Below are 18,624 nucleotides of genomic sequence, written 5' to 3'. Positions count from 1 at the left end.
CTTCAAACAAGTAGCGCAAACCCGAAAGCAGTACTTAATTGCTTGGTTTGTTGTTACCGATAACAAGGTCAACAACATTTAAATCTCGCCCGGAACAGTGTTTGTCACCAACAACAAAATCTTGGTGGACAGAATATTTATTTAGGGGGAAAATTTAATCATGACATTTACTGCGAAGAACTATCCCAAATGGGACCAAAAACGACACAAACTGGTACAGTAACCTTCACCTGTGTCTCTTTTTCCTTTCGATTTGCTTCACGAACTTGGGCGTAGCTCTGGTACTAAACGACTCGAGCGTTTCCTTGGAGAACCTGACAGAAGAGATGATAACGTTTGACCCGACCTGAAATCTCTTGTTTAGTTCATGTCATTGTATGTTTTATGACCTGCATTCCTTATCAGTACTTCTGGTGGAAAGTATGTGGGACATTAATTCCAAAGAATAAATACTTGAGCTTGCAGAGGCATTGGCACACTTGCTAAAACTGTCTACTCAGGAAAACTGCTCGGTAAGCATACACAAGTATCAAGATATTGCAATTCCAGCTGAGACAAAAAGGCTTCTGCATACAGCAAGCATATCTGAATCTGAATCTGATGTGTTACGTTGCTGCATCCAGATAACGTGCGTTGGTGCAGGGGGTGGGGTGCTCAGCGTGCTTGTTGTCGTCCTCTCGCGGGTGCCAGAGCCGACTTGAATACCTTATGTTTGTAGTCTCAACTGCATTGTACATGATGTGCACACACACACGGCGCGTACAGACAACACACACAGACACACACACACACACACACACACATCCCAACAAACATTATGCATGCGTATCGCATGCGATACGCATGCGTGAAAGCGTGCGTATCGCATGCGTGAAACGCATGCGATACGCATACGATTCTGTAACTTTTGTTTCGTGCGATACGCATGCGTTTTTTGCTCGTATATCGAGCGTGACACGCACCTCTAACGCAGGTCTACCGCATGCGTATCGCATGCGTATTCCATTCGTATTCCGGATTGTTTATGCTCTTTATAAAGCAGGTTTTTAGCTGCTCATATTTTCAGGCACTCTGACAACAACACTCACTCAAACCATGCAAGCAGAAACTCAAAAACAAATTGTTTCATCAAAATATTATGTTATTCAACAATTTTCAATTTTTATAAACATTCACAATCTTAGTGAAAATGCGTAATTAAATTTAGATACACTTACTGGGGCGGGGATGTAGCTCAGTCGGTAGCGCGCTGGATTTGTATCCAGTTGGCCGCTGTCAGCTTGAGTTTGTCCCCACGTTCGGCGAGAGATTTATTTATCAGAGTCAACTTTGTGTGCAGACTCTCCTCGGTGTCCGAACACCCCCGTGTGTACACGCAAGCACAAGACCAAGTGCGCACGAAAAAGATCCTGTAATCCATGTCAGAGTTCGGTGTGTTATAGAAACACGAAAATACCCAGCATGTTTCCTCCGAAAACGGCGTATGGCTGCCTAAATGGCGGGGTAAAAAACGGTCATACACGTAAAATTCCACTCGTGCAAAAAACACGAGTGTACGTAGCAGTTTCAGCCCACGAACGCAGAAGAAGAAGAAGAAGATACACTTACTTAGTTACAACTAAAATTATGAATCATATTCTACCTAGGCTTTACATTTTGAACTTGATGGCATTTTGACACATTTAACATTTTTGATTAGGAGTAGGACAAATATAATAAGAAACCCTTTGCGTATTAAAGAAATAGTCACATTTGTTTTAAAATACAAAACCATGTAATGCTGATCAATTAGTGATTTTGTTTGTTCGTTCATGGGCTGAAACTCCCACGGCTTTTACGTGTGTGACCGTTTTTACCCCGCCATTTAGGCAGCCATACGCCGCTTTCGGAGGAAGCATGCTGGGTATTTTCGTGTTTCTATAACCCACCGAACTCTGACATGGATTACAGGATCTTTTTCGTGCGCACTTGGTCTTGTGCTTGCGTGTACACACGGGGGTGTTCGGACACCGAGGAGAGTCTGCACACAAAGGTAACTCTGAGAAATAAACCTCTCGCCGAACGTGTGGACGAACTCACGCTGACAGCGGCCAACTGGATACAAATCCAGCGCGCTACCGACTGAGCTACATTCCCGCCCCATCAATTAGTGATAATTATCAACACTCAAAATACAATTTGTATTCACAATGCTGCGACTTTTCGGCTATCTCTGAATATATATGCAGCGAAAGGCAATGTGTTTTGTAAGGACTCCCAGTGCCGTGCTGACGTCCTCGGTGATCCATCACCAGGCATAAACAAGTGATGCGCCTTCCCTTCCTTCAAAAGATGAGACTCGATCTGCTTGGCTGCATTTGCTACCTCTCCTCTGCAGCCCAGGTCCAACAGAGTTTCCCTGAAACTGACAACAATTTATCAAATCATTAGTTAGTGTACATAGTCTGAAGCCACCTGAACACACGACAGCCATTTTCCTTCAGTTCTCCACTTATTTATACTATAGGTACATGTTTTTAATTTATTTACACTCATCCTCATGGTACTGAAAAAGTGCCATGAAAGGCAGAAAATAAGAAATAGAAAGTCAAACAGAATGAGGCAGAGCGATGTTAAGATATATATATATATATTATAATAATATGCCGTTCTTCAAAAGTGTTCAAATTAGAACATAAAGCCCCCAAAACCATCAGATACACACATTTTTACACAAAAAAGTAACAGAAAGCCAGAGTGATCTTTGAAATTTAAACTGACCTTTTCCAATTCAAGACAGCTGTGAGTGTGATGTTTCCATTGTGGGTGTCTCATCTCAAGGTGTGACATGTTACAACAGGATCCAGCTGGTATGCATCTGTAATAATTCAAATATCCTGCATACATCAGTACGCACTGTGCAACACAAACACATTTTATTTAAAACTCTAAGCATCGCTGTTTAAATTATAATTTGAGTCTTATGAGACAGTAAAACACACACCACTAACTATATGCAGTGGAAAAAACCCACAAAAAATACCATTGAAGCTCGATCAGTAAATGAAATGATTTCTTTTTTGCCTGTGCGCTGAATTCCAAAGAATTTGAACTTGAGTGTAAAGTTAAAAATAACATACTACTAGACCTATACTATTTTTCATTCTTGCTCTACTTCACATCAGTGAGCAAACTACTTTGATCGACCAGTTTGGGTCACAAATAAGCAAACACACATATGGCATTTCCAATACCCGGGAAAATAATATCTACTCGATTCTTAACTCGACTAGAACAGCAAAATACAATGCGCCCCATTCAATGCACATATTAACACTCAACTTAGAAGTTCAACTTCAACTTGTTCAAGGATAAAAAAAAACCAAAAAACAAGAAATGTAGGTTGTTGGAAAGCTTGTTATTGACAAAACAATACATTCCACTCTCCAGTCACAGATATTTCGACCCAGCTGTCTTTTCAGTGCACAGATAAACCAATATTAATTCAACAGTAAAAGACTGACCCTTTCATTGTTTCAATTCGCATCACCAAACACTGACAGACTGAGACTGATCGAAGGTCAACTTCACGAAACAATTAGATCTAACTTGGCTGAAAACGGCGCCTCTGCACTTACCAAACCTTGATACGCGGTGCAGTGAACAGAATGCTTCGATACTATGCCTGCAAATACTTTCTTAAATAATGAAAACGTCAAAAATAGTGAAGAAACTTACCTGTCAAGCATTCCTGTCGTCAGCTGATTTTTGTTGACCGTTTCAGTATCGGGCTTGCAAAGGAACGAAAACAGAGTTGTTTCCCCTCGTAATAGCAGACGACATTGTCACTGCAATGCTGCTTTTACACTGATTCTGTTACTGAAACGCAGTTTTGACCTTTGTAAGTGTTCTCTCACACTGTATGCTACCTTTTAAATGCAGATCTACAGATTGTGAATTCTAGAGAGTCATCTACAAGCAAAACCAGTCGTGAGATAAGATTTCGAAAAACCGGAAGTGAAGATGTCGGAGCAAAATGTTTCGAAAAGAAATTAGCGCTGATAAAATATAAACATGAGTTTGAGTTTTCTGTGGGATCATCATCGATTTTCTTTCATTTTTCTAACTGAGAATTTGGCTTTTCTTTAATTTAAAAAGATTCAGAGGGACTGTGAGCTAAAAGATTGCACAGGCTAGGGCATCGTCGCCAACAGTAATGACGTCAAATCTTGGACCTAATATGGAGGTCCAAGGTCAAATGCAATAGAACGCGTCACACAATGACGAGAAATATAGCGTCATAAAAAGCATGCGTATCGCATGCGAGACGAGTTACAAAATCGTATGCGTATCGCATGCGTTTTCACGCATGAAAGCACGTCGCATTCACGTATGCGATACGCACTCGACTCGAGTGCAGAAATCCGTGTTCGATTTTGTGCATGCGTGACGCGCTCGATTCGAGTGCAGAAATTCGTGCCGAGTGTTTTACGCATGCGATCCGAGGGTGCAATGTTTGCTGGGATGTTACCACAGAGAAAATTGATTAATCTGTTCCTTCTTGAATTTTAGATATATTTTGAAAATTATATGTTTCCCCTGATGTGTATGGACGACTCTTTTATTCAAGAGATTATAGTTTTTGTAAGAGTTGTGATGCAAATAACCATCTGTCAAAGTCTGTTATAGTGTCAATCATATTTTTTTGGTAAAATTGCATGATTGACATTTTTTTCTCTCCAGGAAGCAGATGTGAGATGGACTGAACAGCGTGCACCTTTCCAATCAGCAGTGGATCGACAAACTCTGGCAAATATGTGGAGACAACTCTGCGGCACGGTGGCAGTGCTGCTGGTGCTTGTCCCCTGTTTGCATGGGACTTCGGCAGGTCGTCAAGACTTGAGGCTGGTGGTGCGAGCTCAAGGGCAAAGCAGTCCCTTCAGACACTTCTGGAGAAGCACAGGATTCTGGTGAGAGATTGTATACCGTGGAACCCTGTTTTTAAGACCTCCTACATTTAAAAAAAATAGTCAGGTCTTGAAAAAGAGTTCAGTCTTCAGCTAAAGGAACATTTACAGAGGTTATGAACAGAAAGTGATTCTTAAGAGATGGGATGTTTTAAATCAGGAATGTTAAAAGGGGGGGGGGGTTCTATGTACAGGGATGCAGAAGTTCCAAAAGTTGACAAGCCCAACGTATGTAAACTCCAGTTACTTATATAATTTGTGTGTAAAAATGGGAAGAAATGATCAGCAATTTCAGTTTTTGGTAGTTTCATTATCGTCTTTTTGTGAGAGTTGTTTAGTGGTGATTTTGTGAAACAATTTTTTTTTAATTTGTGCAGTCCACCTGAACCTCACCAGGCAGCGGCAGACTTTGACAACAGCCAAGACATGGAGCAGAACCTGGCTTACATCGGCTCCGTGCCTCACAGTGGTATCGGACAAGTCAGGATTCACTGGCTTCTCGATCTCATCAAGGTCACAAGGTCATTGCCAATAATTTTGCTTTTGCACAAGTACAGCGTATTCTTCAGAGAGTATACATTGGGATGTGAAACAGTAGATGTCTTTTCTAAATCCAATCATAATATTAATTCTAGAGTTATGTAAATGGCAGAAAAATGGCTAACTTCTGTGCATGCTTTTCTTTATGCAGAATAGACAAAGTCTGAAAATAACGAGTAATTTCCGAACATTGTCTATTGCTACTGGTGCTGCCAAGATTCTGCTTCTGTTGCTGCATTCCTGAGCTTTTCTAGCACTTTATGGTGAGAGTGTTGTATTCCATACCATTGTTTTTTTTTTACCCTGCTACATGGGCAGCATGATGCCATCTTGCAAAAATCCGTGAGTCATCTTAATTTTTTAATTTTGTTTTATCCTTGCCTTTCAGCTTTTCATCTGGTCAGCCAGTGTACAACTTCACAAGTCTGGACATCCTGTTAGCCAGGCTTCACTTGAACGGATTGCGGCCAGGTTTTGAGGTCATGGGCAGTCCCTCCGGTATCTTCACAGACATGGAGAATAAGACCCAGGTCTACTGGTTCAAAGATCTGGTCAGACAGGTGGCGAAGAGATATATTGGTGAGTGTGCTTAGTGATTGTAGATGAGTGCAGGTGTTCACTACAACTGAAGCAAAATATCACTTGGTCTTGCTTTCTTTTTCAGTTTCTTTGTCTCTCTTTCTTTTTTTTTCTTTTCTTTCATCCTTTTCTTCTTTCTAATTTAAAACAATGTCAGGGGCGGACGAGGGGGGGGTTTCTGGGGTTTCCGGAAACCCCCCCCCAGCCAAAAAATAAAAATATTTTTGTGTGTTTTTTTGGGTTGAGTTTCAATTTTGTGGGTATTAATCAGTGACAAAATCTGCTGCCTGGAACTGGTAATGATCATCCTCAGAATGCACCAGCTTGCACCATTTTGCATCCTTTTTTTCAAAATTTTCCGGGGGGGCATGCCCCGGACCCCCCTAGCAAGCTAGGCGCTTCGCGCCGTCGGCTCGGCGCTTCGCGCCTTCACACCCATATCTTCACAATATACTTTTGGAAACCCCCCCCATAAAATGAACTGATCCGCCCCTGAATGTCATGGGTGGGATTCTTCTGGTATATTCCGGAAATCCGGATTCATAATGTCTGTGGTGACGTTTTTTTGGTTGTTAATTATACACATCTTTCAGACCCACGCACTCTCTCTCTTTCTCTTTCTCTCTCTCTCTCTCTCTCTCTCTCTCTCTCTCTCTCTCTCTCTCTCTCTCTCTCTCTCTCTCTATCTCTCTCTCCCTCTCTCTCTCCCCCCCTCTCTCTCTCTCTCTCCCTCTCTCTCTCTCTCTCTCTCATAGTTACTTATCCAGCAGTTTCTGTGACTATTCAGGTGTCTGAGACATTGTCATGTTTATTTTTATGTATTTGTATTTATTTATATGTTGTTGTTTTTAAAATGAATACTTTCAGGTATTTCTGTTTCTGTATACAGGAAAATACGGTTTGGATTATGTCAAGACATGGAACTTTGAGACATGGAACGAACCAGACTGTCATGACTTTGATGAGCTAAAAGTAAACATGACCACGCAAGGTAATGTGTGTCGGTCAAGCTATTTTCTGCACTACGTTTTTCTGTCAAATGTATTACATTTTGCAACTTTTGAATTGGTGCAAAGTATGTAGGGGTCAATTCACATTTATGTGGAAAGCAAATAAACAATGGGGACTGCACGTGAGAGTGAAGAACAAAAAGACCAAAAAGCACTCACGTTAGAATGACGAACTCGGAACAAATAACGGCGACGTGTCAACCTCTTGGGTCTTCTTCAGGCACAAAAAGATTAGTACACAAAAAAACAAAAAAGAAGATGACAGAACAGAAAGAAAGAAGAATCACTGACAGAACAACGACACTGCACAAACCAACGGGTGACACGGAGCAAGGGAGGCTACTCCAGTAAACAAAACAAGGGAGGGAATCGTGAACAAAGTTGAACATACGGTCCAACAATAAAGCAAAATATTAATAATAGAGAACAGCCAAGGCAAACAAAAATGAGATTTGAAAGGTTGCAGTTTTGGAGGTCTGTAGGAAAAACAAAAGGGGGGGGGCGGGGGGGGATTTTTTTTTTTAAACAAACAATGAAATGAGTAAACAAAAACCAACAACAAAAATCAACAGCAACAAATTGGATACCTAAATCTTTGCATGGTCAGGCGTGTGTAAATCCCTGCACCTTGAATATGTGCGCAATATAAATTGCATGAAAAAAAAAAAATAAATAAATAAAAATCCCTGCGCTTAGAACTGTACCCACGGAATACGCGCGATATAAGCCTCATATTGATTGATTGATTGATGTTCTTGTTTGCATTCCTATTTATGCTTCGTGTGTACAGGGGAACCCCCGTTTTAAGACCCCTTGTTGTAAGACCCTAGTTTTCCAGATTTGTTGTTAATAACGGCTGTAAATTTACCTCTGTTAGAAGTCTCCCGCCTTTTGAAGACCTGATATTCTCAGATTTTTGGATGTCTCAAAGGGAGGGATCCACTTAATGTGCACAGAAGAAGTTGGCTGACCATAGGATCTACGCTGACCATTGTTCTGCTGTTGTGTGTTGCAGGCTTTCTTAATTACTATGATGCCTGCTCAGAGGGACTAAAGGCAGCCAGTCCTCTGTTAACTTTTGGCGGACCAGGAAACGGTTGCGGGAATGTAGTGGTAAGGAGATAATGACCACACCATGTTTTGTAGCTCTTCTAGTCTTAAATGAATAATTTTCAGTCATGGGCTCCTTTTCTGACTCGTGAAGCACAGTGACTTTTGGATGGACAAGAAAACGCTTGCGGAAATGTAGTGCTAAGGAGATAACAACCACACCCTGTTTTGAGCTCTTCCAGTCTTTAATTCTTTTCCGTCTTGGGGATATGCCGGGCTCAATCTTTTTTTGCCTCATTAAGCATAGTGCCTCTTGCAGGGCCTAGCATTGTAAGCCGTTCGGCGTACTTTACGCCGAAATAACATCTCCAGTACGTGGAACTCGATTTGGTGTACGCCGAAATGCAAAAACCTGTTATTCCCAAACGGTAAACCCAAACAGTCCCAGCTTTCGTTTTGTGCACCGTTCGGTTCAATTCTCAATCGGTTTGACAGTTTGCTTGAGCACGCACTTCCTCTGGCATCGCGCGAGCATGTTTTGTGCCGGTGTTTTGTGGCTCTAGACTTGAAATAATGTCTCGAAGCGACATTGTTGAACGTGGTCAGCCATTCATTGACAAAGAATCCAGGTATTCCTGGAAGTGGGAATGGCACTTTTAGGCCAAATAACACAAGATTGTCAGTTTTCTTGTTTTCTGTCTGTGTTTTGCTTGTTGGTGAAGGCATAATTTAGTTGCTCAATCTTCTTTGGGGGGGGGGGGGGGGGGGGGGTCATTTTAGGTTAAAAAAATCTCCAAAAAATCTTCAAATGCCCCCCGAACCCCCACCAGGGGCTTTGCCCCTGGACCCCACTGGGGGCCTCCTGCGGCCCTCCAGACCCCTGCATTTGTAAGCTGAACTCACTTTTTCCGATGCTAGGCCCTGCTCTTGGGCAGACAAGAAAACACTTGCAGAAATGTAGCTCAGTGATAAGAAGATAATGATCGGACGCTAGGCAACAGAATAAAGTATTGGCTGACGAGGCAGTGACTGTGGTGGAGTACCAGTAAGAAGAAAATGACCCCACCTTTTTTTTTTGTTAGCTTTCTTTTTCTAGTCTTTGGTTTACAAAGACAGATCTGGAATATCTGTGTGTACCATGTCAATGTATGCATGCCACTAGAGAAAAATGAATTGATGGTGGATATTGAACAGCCTGTGTTTGTTATGTTGTTGCTGTCTTAGCAGAAAAAGCGGTCAACGACTGACTATGGAGAAGCACTTCTTGTCCACGTGTCAAATGGAACCAACTACTTTACTGGGGAAAAAGGAGTACGCATAGACTTCATATCTCTGCACAAGAAGGTATGACGATGATAACGCCATTGCTGAGAAAGAGCAGGTTTCAAACTAAACTTAATATGTAGTGGGCGCGTGTTTGTGTGCATATATGTGTGTGTGTGTGTGTGTGTGTGTGTGCTCATGTGTGTGTGCTAATGTGTGTGTGCTAATGTGTGTGTGTGAGCTCATGTGTGTGCTCATGTGTGTGTGCTAATGTGTGTGTGTGTGTGTGCTTATATGTGTGTGTATGTGTGTCTGCTCTGAGTGTGTGTGTGTCTGTCTGTGTATGCGTGTATTCCTGTGCATTATTTTTAGCACATTCGTCTGTTCTTCTGCGTTCGTGGGCTGAAACTCCTCGTACACTCGTGTTTTTTGCACGAGTGGAATTTTACGTGTATGACCGTTTTTTACCCTGCCATTTAGGCAGCCATACGCCGTTTTCGGAGGAATTTTTAGCACATGACAGCCGCCATTTAAGAAAGCGAAATAAAAACAAGAAATTCCTCCGAGGTAGGAAAAACACCCCCGTTGGTCAAAGGGAAATAACCATTCTCACTGCCACCAACTGAGAAGGTTATTTCCCTTTGACCATTAATATCTCCCTCTATAAGTCCTTGTAGAATCTTAATCCACCAATAACTCCCTAACCGTGTGTTTGACTGGTCCCAATTTTGGTAAGGACCGTCTCAGGAATGTATAGAACCTGTTCACCAAGTTTGGTGACGATCGGTCCGTTCATTCTTGAGATCTATATGCGAACACAAACAAACAAACAAACACATGGAGCGAATCCTAATCTTAATCTTAATCCACCAATAACTCCCTAACCGTGTGTTTGACTGGTCCCAATTTTTGTAAGGACCGTCTCAGGAATGTATAGAACCTGTTCACCAAGTTTGGTGACGATCGGTCCGTTCATTCTTGAGATCTATATGCGAACACAAACAAACAAACACATGGAGCGAATCCTATACACACCCCTATACCGGGGGTGTAATTAAGTGAACAAAAGTAGCGTTGGTCATGCTAGTAGTATATTAGTGACTAGATGAATACCCGCTTCGCCGGGTACGGCTTCGCCGGGTGTACGCCGGCAGACCGGCGCACCGTACGAAGGAAGGGAGATAAACGCGCAAAACACTGGAGAAGATAAGGAAGAGTAATACCCGGCTTCGCCGGGACAGTGACCTTCTAAAAATAGTAACGGGAATATGGATTGAGCGTTGTGTTCTAAAAATAGTAACGGGAATATGGATTGACGCCACACGAAGGAAGGAGATAAACGCAAAACACTGGAGAAGATAAGGAAGAGTTACTGGGAATGGATCTGGGAAGATGAACAGAAAAACCAAAATCGGTTCAGCGCTGCGCGCTGAGAGCACGTGTTGAAAATTCTCATCGACCAGGTTGTGTCCGGGGTCTACCTGAATATGCCCACCAAATTTGAAGCAGATCCATCGAGAACTTTGGCCGTGCATCGCGAACAGGGCACACACACACACACAGACAGACACAAGTCGTATATATATATAGATGCGCTAGTTTGATATTTCTCTGTGTGTGTATACGTGTGTATGTCTGATCATCTAGGGTGGCGGAAAATCTCTAAACGTTCTGGATGAAGATGTGCAGGCAATGGACACGATTCGCAGCCAGTTCCCCGCTCTTGTCAACAAGCCTTACTATAATGAGTAGGTGCAAGTGTTCTCTTGGTTGGCTTCTGCGGGTTTGGGGTTAGATGGTTCATATAGCCTCATTCAAAGAAACAGCAAGTTTGCCTGGCACTTCCATAGGTTTCCTTGTCTGTTAGTGTTATTTTATTCATCCTTGTTTTTTTCCTTCCTTCCTTTCCTTCGTTCCTTTCTCCCTCTCCCCTCCAATCTTTCCTTCCTTTTGTGTGTGTTTGTTTTGCGTCTTTTTTATTTGTGTTAGTTATTTCGTTTTTTTCAACTTAAAGGCCCACTTTTGATTAGTGCTTTTGTGAACAAGAAACAATTAACAAGTGGCTCTATCCCATCTCCCCCCCCTTTCCCCATCGCGATATAACCCTTCGTGGTTGAAAACGACGTTAAACACCAAATAAAGAAAGAAAGAAAGAAAGGCCCACTCCGCCTCACAAGAGGATTACAGAACGATGACACATTTTCACTAAAACAGCAATACTAATTTGTCTGTGTCTGTGATCAGAAACTGATGGTTTACGGGAGATGGAGTGGGCCTTTAACTTGTATTGCTAATTTTACTTGCTTTGCTTGAGTTTTTGTTGGTGTCGTTGGTGGATTGTTCTGCTTGTAATTTAAATTTATAGGTTGATGTTTATTATTGTGAGACTGTTTTATCTGTGCAATGAGAATTTATTTCCCTGAAACAACTTACAACATTGGAATGCTTTGATATGACCTTAATTGGCTTGTGATTTCGAGAAGGCTGTGTATTATCGCAGATTTGTTGGTATAATTTGTAGTGAGGCGGACCCGTTGGTAGGATGGAGCAAGCCTCAGGAGTGGCGTGCTACAGCAAATTATGCTGCCGTGGCTGTAAAGGTATGAACATATTATGATACAGTGGAACGGGTTCCCTTTTAAGACTCCCTCTGTTTTAAGACCCTGTTTTCCCAGATGTTCTGTTCGTAACCTCTGTAAATTTACCTCCATTTTACGACTCACTCCAATTTAAGACCTCATTTTCTCAGATTTTGTTAGGTTTTTTCTTCTGTTGCAGATGTTTTGAGGAGTGTGCACATTACTTGTGTGCTCTCAGTAAATGTTGTCAGCAAGCATAGCATATCATTTCAAAACATAAGCACTGAACTTTTGTATCTGAAATTTTCTATAATATAGGATTGACTCCCTTGAAATGTCTCTGTAAGTAAATGTTAAAAGTCCATCCCCATTTTTGTCTTGCTCTATACCCTCCACCCCCCTCCCCTTCCGCTGTATGTCTTCTTTACCTTTCCTCTCTATTTCTCTCTGTCTTCATCTTTATCCCCACACACTCTCCGCTTTCAGGTGTGCCACAGGCATGTTTCTTGTTTCAGATCATAGGGCAGCACCAGAACATGCTGATCGGGCCGGGCAAGTCCCCACTGAACTACACCCTTCTCAGCAACGACAACGGATTCCTCAGCTACTTCCCTCACCAGTTCACCCAGCGCACGCTGGTCGCTCGGTTCCAGATGAACGCAACCAGAAATGAGAGTGGCGTCAACAGCGGGAGCGTCAAAAAGTTAATGAAAGACGAGAACACAGGGAACAGGGGAGGAGCAAACTCAGCGAACTATGTGACGTTTGTGCGCAAACCGATCCATGCTGTTATGGCGCTGCTGGCAAAACTGGGCGATAGAGTGGTGTCCTCTGACGTGCTTGGTAAGAATACAGTAGAAGCCACCTTTTAAGACCCCCTGATTTAACACTTGCTGGCCCTTTTTTCAGACCTAATTGGTATTTATGACTTTCTGATCAAAAGTTCTGTAATGCTCCCGCCTTGAAGACTTGATTTTCACAGATTTGTGGAGGACTTAAAATTGTAGGGAATGGGGGTGGGGCATATTTGGATTTTGCTAAAATAAAAACAATCGACACACAAACAGCACAGTTTACTTTACAAACATGAATTTTCTGTTCAGGTAGCAGAGGTTTGTGCATTCATATTGTTCCACCTGTATATTTCATGAAAGGCTGTCCGTTTGTAAGTTTGAAGTAGTGCAGCATACTTTGAATGATCATTTATACACATGGCTTTTTAGTAGACATTTTCTTTAACTGCGTGTGACTATTTTTGTTCTGTGTTGTTCCAGTGTATTTACCAGGCTTCAGGTTACAAGACAGTAAATCTATGTTTGCATGCATTGGCCAGGGGGTCTGAACCGTCTTTGACTTGCATTTAGTTGTATGTTGAACATTTCTGTTATTGCATTTGTTGTCAGATGAGAAGAGTGGACATGCACTTCCCAAAGACGACTATGCTGGAGCTATTGCCACTGTACATACGGCAAGCCTTGGGGGCTCAGATGGGTCAGTATTTCACATTTGATTCCACATTTGACTTTACAAGTCACGATCCCTGCTGGAATGTAACTTGAAAAAAAAATGTTTGTTGAACAATTCTTTTCCCTCCTAAAAAACAAACAAAGAAAAAAAAAGAAAAAAAGATTATTCTTGTGGTACAAATACTTTTTCAAAGTCATGTATGCAAAATCTGTGTTGGTCTGCACTACTTCTTTAATTGTCTTGCCACAACACCCTTTATGAAACATTTTGTGTCCAGTTTAAAGCCATATGTACTCGATGACTATACACGCTAATTGCTTTACCAACAGCTGGAGACATGCTAAATTAAGTTCCCTGCAAAATATTGTGGTCTAGGACCCCTTAATTGTTGAGATATTTGAATTTTCATTTTGAGCTGGATCGTCCTATTTATAGATTTGGCAACACATGTAACGTTGATGCAAGGGAGAGAACTCCGCGGCTTTGTTGACATCCTCACTTTTTCAGAGGCTAGAACAAGCTGTAATGCATGTATTATGGTCCGCGCATGGTGACATATCGTCATTATATGGTCTTATGGTGCGTTTGACATCGATTGTGGGCAAACTACACTTTGTAAACACGGGAGTGCGTTAGTATGCCTTTAATTTACCCATATATCTATTGTGAATGTACTGCACTGCGATAAACATTTTTAACCAACGTACAGTCCTGGCAGGTTGTGCCTTTACTAGCATTTGGCATATAGATTTACGTTTTTACTCGCCTGCAGTTCATTGTTTCTACTCGCCACTTTCAGGGCTGAGACTTTTATGGAAGAGTTGCATATCTGTTTGTTTTGCAGCAACGAGTGGGCAACTGTTGTGTATTCAAGCCCTGACACATCTTTACCATCACAGATTGGACTGCTGAACTTTAATTGGACAATTCAGCCTGCCAATGCTGCAGGTAGATGAACTTTTCGTTTGAATCAGTCCCCCGAAAGTGGAGTATGGCTGCCTGAATGGCGGGGTAAAAACGGTCATACACGTAAAATTCCACTCGTGCAAAAATAAGAGTAAACGTTAGAATTTCAACCCATGAACGAAGAAGAAGAAGAATTAGAATGGTTGATTTAATTGATACGCTTATTGAATGCATTCGTGTGTCCATGCAAGCACAAGACCAAGTGCGCACGGAAAAGATCCTGTAATCCATGTCAGAGTTTGGTGGGTTATAGAAACACGAAAATACCAAGCATGCTTCCTCGAAAAGCGGCATATACGTAGCTGCCTAAATGGCGGGGTAAAAACGGTCATACACGTAAATATCCACTATTGCAAAAACACGAGTGTACATGGGAGTTTCAGACCACGAACGCAGAAGAAGAAGAAGAATGGTTGATTTAATTGATACACTTATTGAAAGCATTCTGCAGAGGGTAAAAGCATGTGATATTGAAGTGTGTTACTTGTGTTTATTCTGTTTTGCGTGCAGATTTGATGCTGGCTATTTATTCTGTGAATGACCGATTGACCAACCCCTACAAGGTTTGGACGATTATGTGCTCTAGAGCAAACTACCCTTCGCTGGACCAGTTTTCTCTGATCAGAAAATATGAGGTATATTTATCTAGTAGTTTATTTGTTTGTATCAGCAAATATGTGCATGTGTTTGTATGCAAATGTGTGTGTATGATACTAAAACATTCTTCCTTTTTGTCATCATCTTTTTACAGTGGAACCTGTCCATAAAGGCAGATAGTCATTATGGATAGGTGAATTAAGTAAAAAAATGAAAAATTATTTAAAATAAAATAAAAACACTGTTGAAGATTCTTTAGGGTGGTGGATGTTATGGAGAGGTGCAATTATACCATGTCAGGATTGACTGTAATACAGCCTGACAACAGTGAAATCTGATGCAATAGGAACTGATTGAATTTCTATGCAGTAAAGCTTTGACTCTGCGTGTATGTGTCTGAGTGTGTGTTATGATTGAATACAATTGAACCTCCCTTTTAGACCTCAAATACTGTGTGCAAACCAAGAAAGAGGGAGTCCAAAGTTGTCTTAAATGTACAGAGACAATGCACTTGACATCTAAATAAAAAATACACAAGGTCTTAACAAGAGGGGAGGGGGGGGGGGGGCGTAGGGTCCTGTATTCTTTCTTATTTTCTTCGGTTTTTTTTTTAGGAACCACATCGGTACAGACTGGAAATGGTGAAATCTGATGAACGAGGAGTGGTGAGCATCTCGCATCAGGAAATAATGGAGCCTGAAGTGATTCTGCTTCATATGTGTCAGAAGTCACCACAGCCACCTGAATCGGTTTGTAATAGTAGCATTACTGAGTGTGTGTGTGTGTGTGTGTGTGTGTGTGTGTGTGTGTGTGTGTGTGTGTGTGTGTGGGTGTGTTTGTGTATGTGCAGCTGTGTGTGTATGTGTGTGATTGTGTATTTGTCTCTGTGTGTGTGTGATTGTGTATTTGTCTGTGTGTGTGTGTGATTGTGTATTTGTCTGTGTGTGTGTGTGATTGTGTATTTGTCTGTGTGTGTGTGTGTGTGATTGTGTATTTGTCTTTGTGTATTTGTCTGTGTGTGTGTGTGTGTGATTGTGTGTTTGTGTATTTCTGTGCGTGTGTGTGTGTGTGCGAGCAGCTGCGTGTGTCTGTGTCACTGTGCATGTATGCACGTTCCCACAGGGATTAGGCTATACTATCAGGACAAGATAGGTCATGTGACTGCTTTAATTGTCATAAACTCAGTGGGTCATTTCACAATTGATTTATGTTTGACTGAATCAGCTGACCAAGTCTTTGTCAAACTGTCGTCTACTTGTGTACATTTGTCTGCTTGCATTATTATGTAGCTGTAGCTACGTGTTAAGGGGTGAGCGCAGGGTTGAAGAAGATGCCATACATGTTTGTACGCACATGGCAGACAATAGGATGCATGCTATACGATTTATTACATTGTCTTTGACTCTGGTGCTTTAATTTGATAGTGTACGTGTGGACATTTCAAACTCAAATGTCATCAATTTTGCATCGTTGAAAACCAGGTGACAGGCCTCTGGATGATCAACATCACAGCTGGAGAGAGACTAATTCGCTGGTCTGATGCCAACATCAAAACCAAGTATGAATCCTTGACCTGTGTATGTGTAGCTAATTGTCAGTTGTCACTTCTCCATATCTGTCTCTCTATTTTTCTTGCTGTTCATAAATATGCAGAAGTGCACGCACGCACGCGCACATGCAAGCACGCATGTACGCACACATGCGCGCACACACACACACACACACACACACACACACACACACACACACACACACACACTCACACACACACAACCACACACACACACACAGACACACACACAAGCTCACTCACTCACTCACAGAGTACGCCTTCAGTGATTTACATATTTTGCATATTTTCAGTTATGCATTGAATCAGTAAGGATATGCGGTTTGAAGCTGAACCGGACAAAAATTGAACATTACACGTATGTTGTTCCAGATGTATCAAGACATATGAAGTAGAATTTGCCCCTGGAAGTTCAGGAAAGTACCAACGGATCAATCCTGATGACCTTATTGTCAACGTGTTTGTATTCTCCACAGGTAAGTGTTCTTGACATTTAAAAAAAATCTTTTGAATTATGTTTTTGCCAAAGAGATATGAACTGGTCATCTGGAATCCCCCGAAATCGGCGTATGCTGCCTGAATGGCGGGGTAAAAACAGTCGTACATGTAAAAATCCACTCATGCAAAAACATGAGTGAACGTGTGAGTTTCAGCCCACGATTTAAGAAGAAGAAGAAAAAGAATAAGAAGATAGTCTGGAATAAGCTTGTTGAAACCAAAGTCTGGGCAAACACTCCAGAAGATTTTTGCATTGAAACCAGCTGTCTGCGTGCAGATCTTAAAAGACAGCTGCTTTCCCCTGCACACACCTGTTGCGACTATTTAGCCTGCTTGGGTTTTAACAAAGTATTATTGACATTCAGATTCAGGAAGTGGTCATGACTGTATCATTAATTAGTGGCATTTAGTAACTGCTGCAGGCTTTTTGTGAGGAGTTGAATTATTTGATCAGATCTTTAAGTTTTGTGGTTGTGGACATGTTTGTTGAATTTGATAGTTTTGTTTTGTCTTGAGGTAGTAGGGAATATGAACCGCACAGTTTACCAAGATTCATTCTTCTTCTTCTTCTGCGTTCATGGGCTAAAACTCCCACCTACACTCGTGTTTTGTGCACAAGTGGAATTTTACATGTATGACCGCTTTTACCCCGCCATTTACGCAGCCATGCATACGCCAATTTTGGGGGAAGATTCATTTGTTAGTTTATTTGTTTATTATTTATTTGCAGACTCAGAATCGAAGGTCCAAGGAAGCTACAGAGTGAGAGCTGTGGATTACTGGGACAGAACCGGGCCGTATTCTTCAGCCGTCAGACACATTCACTGAGAAACACTGGACATTACAGCATTGTTGTTACATTCCATGACAGCAGCTCTGTTTTACTGAAAAACTCTTGTTTAATTTTCCTGCTGTTATTAATCTGTGCCTTAAAACTGTTGTTGTGTGCGGCTTCGTTTTGTGAGAGTTGTTTTTCAACAATGAAGCAGAAGAATGGAATTGCATAAAGATTAAAGACACTGAATCAGAACATGAGATGTTAGTTGGCTTATTGTGCAGAGTGAAGAATATAAAATTCTATCTTCTTCTTCTTCTTCTTGGCGTTCGCAGATGTTACACGATCAGTCCAGCACTGGTGATATCGGTGTGTATGAAAAACCTTGTATTTGACTTATGTGTATGAAACAGATACAAATCATTGTTCGTTTGTTTGTTTGTTTGTGTGAAAACCAACATTCTGTGATGGTCAGCAAATACAGTTAGTATGGGGTGTTCATTTTATAATGGTTTTGCATTCTTACTGTTACATGTACAGTGGCCTTCCGTAATATCTCGGTTGTTGGGGTCCAAGTAGGACTGGGTGGCCGAGTGGTAACGCACTTGCGCTCGGAAGCGAGAGGTTGCGAGTTCGACCCTGGGTCAGGGCGTTTGCAATTTTCTCCCCCCTTTGCTAACCTTGGTGGTGGGTTCAAGTGCTAGTCTTTCGGATGAGACGAAAAATCGAGGTCCCTTCGTGTACACTACATTGGGGTGTGCACGTTAAAGATCCCACGATTGAC

At 41.7% G+C, this 18,624-nt stretch overlaps 1 protein-coding gene and 1 long non-coding RNA gene across 4 annotated transcripts; one reads left to right on the top strand and one right to left on the bottom strand.

Annotated features, from left to right (window-relative positions):
- Positions 1–35: 35 nt before the first annotated feature.
- LOC138968782 (alpha-L-iduronidase-like) lies at positions 36–18,095 on the top strand. Of its 3 annotated transcripts, none has more exons than XM_070341425.1 (17): positions 36–214; positions 4,723–4,949; positions 5,324–5,467; positions 5,875–6,065; positions 6,955–7,056; positions 8,091–8,188; positions 9,353–9,469; positions 11,036–11,136; positions 11,910–11,988; positions 12,483–12,810; positions 13,371–13,458; positions 14,279–14,382; positions 14,911–15,035; positions 15,612–15,746; positions 16,479–16,555; positions 16,940–17,043; positions 17,796–18,095. In XM_070341425.1, the coding sequence occupies exons 1-17, from the start codon at positions 161–163 to the stop codon at positions 17,891–17,893; spliced, it is 2,172 nt and encodes a 723-aa protein (XP_070197526.1). In that variant the 5' UTR covers positions 36–160; the 3' UTR covers positions 17,894–18,095. The 3 variants fall into 3 exon arrangements, with proteins under 3 accessions (XP_070197526.1, XP_070197525.1, XP_070197527.1); XM_070341424.1 differs by having other exon boundaries at positions 9,350–9,469; XM_070341426.1 differs by lacking the exon at positions 36–214 and adding an exon at positions 238–512 and having other exon boundaries at positions 9,350–9,469.
- On the bottom strand, positions 811–4,504 carry LOC138968784 (uncharacterized). Its single transcript, XR_011456282.1, has 3 exons — positions 3,718–4,504; positions 2,761–2,857; positions 811–2,404 (listed from the first exon to the last, which is right to left on the bottom strand). It is a non-coding gene; the product is annotated as an uncharacterized lncRNA (long non-coding RNA).
- Positions 18,096–18,624: the final 529 nt, after the last annotated feature.

The sequence above is a fragment of the Littorina saxatilis genome, linkage group LG6 (assembly GCF_037325665.1).
Source record: "Littorina saxatilis isolate snail1 linkage group LG6, US_GU_Lsax_2.0, whole genome shotgun sequence".
NCBI classification, from domain to species: Eukaryota; Metazoa; Mollusca; class Gastropoda; order Littorinimorpha; family Littorinidae; genus Littorina; species Littorina saxatilis.
The sequence above is the reverse complement of the archived record's forward strand: the minus strand, read 5'-3'. Positions and strand labels throughout refer to the sequence as shown.